General features: G+C 40.3%; 1 protein-coding gene across 2 annotated transcripts in view; it reads left to right on the top strand.

Annotated features, from left to right (window-relative positions):
• LOC111962171 (hyaluronidase-5) overlaps window positions 1–2,735 on the top strand; it is a 14,403-nt gene extending 11,668 nt beyond the window's left edge. For both annotated transcript variants that reach the window (XM_023985046.1, XM_023985047.1), the window contains one exon: window positions 2,202–2,735. In XM_023985046.1, the coding sequence (XP_023840814.1) occupies window positions 2,202–2,531 (330 nt within the window). In that variant the 3' untranslated portion in view covers window positions 2,532–2,735. The remainder of the gene's footprint in view (window positions 1–2,201) is intronic.
• Window positions 2,736–4,247: the final 1,512 nt, after the last annotated feature.

Below are 4,247 nucleotides of genomic sequence, written 5' to 3'. Positions count from 1 at the left end.
CCCTAAAACACTTCAAGCGAGCAGCCTTTCTAATCGACCTGGCCCGGGGTCTGACAACCTGGATGGAAAATTACTGAGGATTATAGCGGTGTCACGCCCTGACCTTAGAGATCCTTTTTATGTCTCTATTTTGGTTGGTCAGGGCGTGAGTTGGGGTGGGCATTCTATGTTTTTGTTCTATGTTGTCTATTTCTATGTGTTTGGCCGGGTGTGGTTCTCAATCAGAGGCAGCTGTCTATCGTTGTSTCTGATTGAGAACCATACTTAGGTAGCMTTTTCCCACCTGTGTTTTGTGAGTAGTTGTTTTCTGTTTTATGTCTGCACCAGACAGAACTGTTTCGGTTTYGTTCGTCTCTTTGTTGTTTTTGTTATTTAGTGTTCAGTTTTAATAAAGAAAGCATGAACACTTATCACGCTGCGCTTTGGTCCACTCCCTCTTCTTCAGACGGTCGTTACAAGCGGACAATATTGCCAYTCCTATTTGCCATATCTTCAATTTAAGCCTACTAGAAAGTGTGTGCCTTCAGGCCTGGAGGGAAACAAAAGTAATTCCGCTACCTAAGAATAGTAAAGCCCCCTTTACTGGCTCAAAAAGCCGACCAATCAACCTGTTACCAGCCCTTAGTAAACTTTTTGAAAAAATAGTGTTTGACCAGATACAATGCTATTTTACAGTAAAGAAATTGACAACAGACTTTCAGCACACTTATAGGGAAGGACATTCAACAAGCACTTACACAAATGACTGATGATTGGCTGAGATGCATTGATGATACAAAGATTGCAGGGGGTTGTTTTGTTAGACTTCAGTGTGGCTTTTGACATTATCGATCATAATCTACTACTAGAAAAAATTATGTATTATGGCTTTACACCCCCTGCTATTTTGATGWTAAAGAGTTACCTGTCTAACAGAACACATAGGGCATTMTTTAATGGAAGCCTCTCCAACATACTCCAGGTAGGCTCAGGAATTACCCAGGCCAGCTGTTTAGGCCCCTTACATTTTTCATTCTTTACTAACGACATGCCACTGGTTTTGGGTAAAGCCAGGTTTCTATGTATGCAGATGACTCAACACTATACACGTCARMTACTATAGCAAGTGAAATGACTACAACACTTAACAAAGAGCTGCAGTTAGTTTCAGAATGGGTGGCAAGGAATAAGGTAGTCCTAAATATTTCAAAAATGAAAAGCATTGTATTTGGGCCAAATCATACACTAAAGCCTAAACCTAAACTAAATCGTGTAATGAATAATGTGGAAATTGTGTGTCTGCACCAGCCAGGATTGTTTCAGTCGTTATTCTTTGTTATTTTTGTTATTTCAGTGTTCATTTAATAAATATGGACACGTACCACGCTGCACCTTGGTCCTCTTCTCCTTCTCCCGACGACAATCGTTACATGCTCTGCGTTCTCAATAACAACACTATCAACAAGGCACATCTTACAGGCCCTAGTTTTGTCGCACCTGGACTACTGTTCAGTAATGTGGTCAGATGCCACAAAGAGGGACTTAGGAAAATTACAATTGKCTCAGAACAGGGAAGCGCGGCTGGTCCTTAAAAGTACACGGGGAGCTAATATTAATGATATGCATATATGCAATCTATATATGCAATCTCTCATGGCTCAAAGTGGAAGATAGATTGACTTCATCACTACTTGTTGAAACATGAAATTGTTGAAACGTGATATTCATGTGTTTTTTCCGGAAGGAAGTGCTGACCAATGATGGCACGCTGTTTCACTTGCTATTTATGTAAAAAACGGAAAGTAAATCATGTTTATGCTTATCATCATATCACATGTTGTCAGGTGGCACAACACTTGGATATGACATGTCCATTTGTAGCCCCCTTCTTTTTATCCTATATATAATTCATCCAACATTCCGTCCCAAGAACAAGTTCATTAATATCTCACACACACACACACACCACACACACATTAATAACTTGAACACACACACACTTACACACTTACACACACACACACACACACCACACACACACACACACACACACACACACCACAAACACACACACCACACCACACACACACACACACACACACACACACAACACACTCACACAGCCGAGATGTTATTGTTTATTCTTCATGTCAAATAAAGATTTGTTGCATGATGCACAAATGTTCCAGTTTCACCTCCCACCCCCTTCTCTCTCCTTTCAGGCTTCATGTGAAGCATTATCCACATACCTAACATCCACCCTCAACCCATACGTCGCTAACGTGACCGCTGCCGCCAAACTCTGTAGTGACGTCCTTTGCCAGGGCAATGGCCGCTGTGTCAGAAAGGACTACAACTCCAATGACTACCTGCACCTGAACCCGGACAACTTCCGCCTCCTAAAGTCCCAGCGAAAGTACGTGGCCATCGGAATACCCTCCTCTGCTGACCTACTCACCTTAGCAGACAAGTTCACCTGCCAGTGCTACACAGGCAGTAGCTGCTCACCCCAGTTATCACGTCCCATGACCCCAATGGTTATTCAAGTATAGCCTCCCTGGGGGTTCACTCTTAGAAAATCTCACGAATCTGACGAATGCATTCACAGTAAGGGTACGTGTATATGATTGAAGCAAATAATCAAGGTTCTCATTTTTAGATTAACAGTATTTTTTTGAGAATCCTGCACTATAGAACTGAATCACTAAAGTAAGACATTACATATTTATSTCAAAATAAAATTCTAAAATATTTTACATTGTTGTGAGTATTATTTGATATCCTTTGGACAGTATGCAGAGCCTGTGACATTTAACCCAATAACACCAACGTCTTTAGGGGMTTTGAGTAATGGTACTGGGATGATTACGTTAAAGAAATACTGTGTTTTAACATATTTGGTTAATATATAATGAAATTACTGGCTAAGTATCTACAATTACTCAGCATTAAATTTCCAACTTATGCTGACCAAGCATATAGAAGAAAAAATACTAGGAACAAATCATTCCTTCCTATTGTGCATAAACAGGTTGAATTAACGTTGATTCCACATCATTTTAACCAAAACAGTCAATGTGATGACTTTGAAACAACATGGAAAACTGATTGGATTTGTAAAAAAAATCATCAACGCAAGGGAATTTCATATTTTTTGTAATGACATGGTGACATGTTATGTTGATTTCACATTGAATTCCAATTAGTTGACAAATGAAAAATAGACGTTGAACTGACGTCTGTGCGCAGTGGGTTGCGTGTCATGCCACARAGCAAGGATATTTGGTGGTGGTCTTATACACTTGTTTTCTCATATCACCTTCCAGGCACAGAGACACTCATTTTAAGCCAGTTTACATCAGTTACTCTCAAAAAAAGATACCCCTGAAGGAGTCAGAAAACTGCACATAAATCAAACATAAATAAGTCTTCTCTGTGGTGACAAGTTTTCACAAGCGCTTGCTATGCTACGCTTAAAGCTATTGCAGAACTTATTTAGAGATGCACTATTCACACTCACAGATGGAACCTACTGTACGTGAGGTTTGTAGTGAGGGGTTAATGCTTTTGAGCAGGAAAAGGGGACCTACAAAGTGTGGTGGGTGGCAAGGAATTTGTGTGAAAATCCCTGGAACAGGTGAGCTTACATTCATGTTGTAACCTTTTATCCTTTGTTCTACCAATTTGACAACTTTGTTTAGTCTCACTTTCTCTCATGATATTGTTTGAAGTGTGTTTGAAGTTGCTAGTGTTWTGTCTCGGCCAGGGATAGGGAGTAACACATGTAATTACTTGTAATTACACATGATTACTTCTTGGAATACTTGTAAATTCAGAAAGGATATTAGCCAGGAARAAATGTGGATGGTTGTCACATGGAATGTGGGTTTGGTTGTCACTATGAACTCCATTCTAAAACAGGGTTGGATCTTTTGTGCTTGTGCTATAAACAGCTCCTTTAGTTGCCTCTTTCACAAAAATGTTTCTGTCACAAACCCACATGTGTGTGCAGACTATGCGCAGACCAGCTGGCTGCAGTGTTTACGGACATATTCAATCTCTCCCTATCCCAGTCTGCTGTCCCCACATGCTTCAAGATGTCCAACATTGTTCCGGTACCCAAAAAAGCRAATGTAACTACGTAAATGACTGTCGCTCCATAGGACTCACTTTTGTCATCATGAAGTGCTTTGAGAAGCTAGTTAAAACCTCTTTAGGCTAGGGGGCAGTATTTTGATGTTTGGATGAAAAACGTGCCCAAAGTAAAC

Source organism: Salvelinus sp. IW2-2015, linkage group LG4q.1:29 (assembly GCF_002910315.2).
Source record: "Salvelinus sp. IW2-2015 linkage group LG4q.1:29, ASM291031v2, whole genome shotgun sequence".
Classification (NCBI taxonomy): domain Eukaryota; kingdom Metazoa; phylum Chordata; class Actinopteri; order Salmoniformes; family Salmonidae; genus Salvelinus; species Salvelinus sp. IW2-2015.
This window is presented reverse-complemented; position numbering and strand designations above follow the sequence as displayed.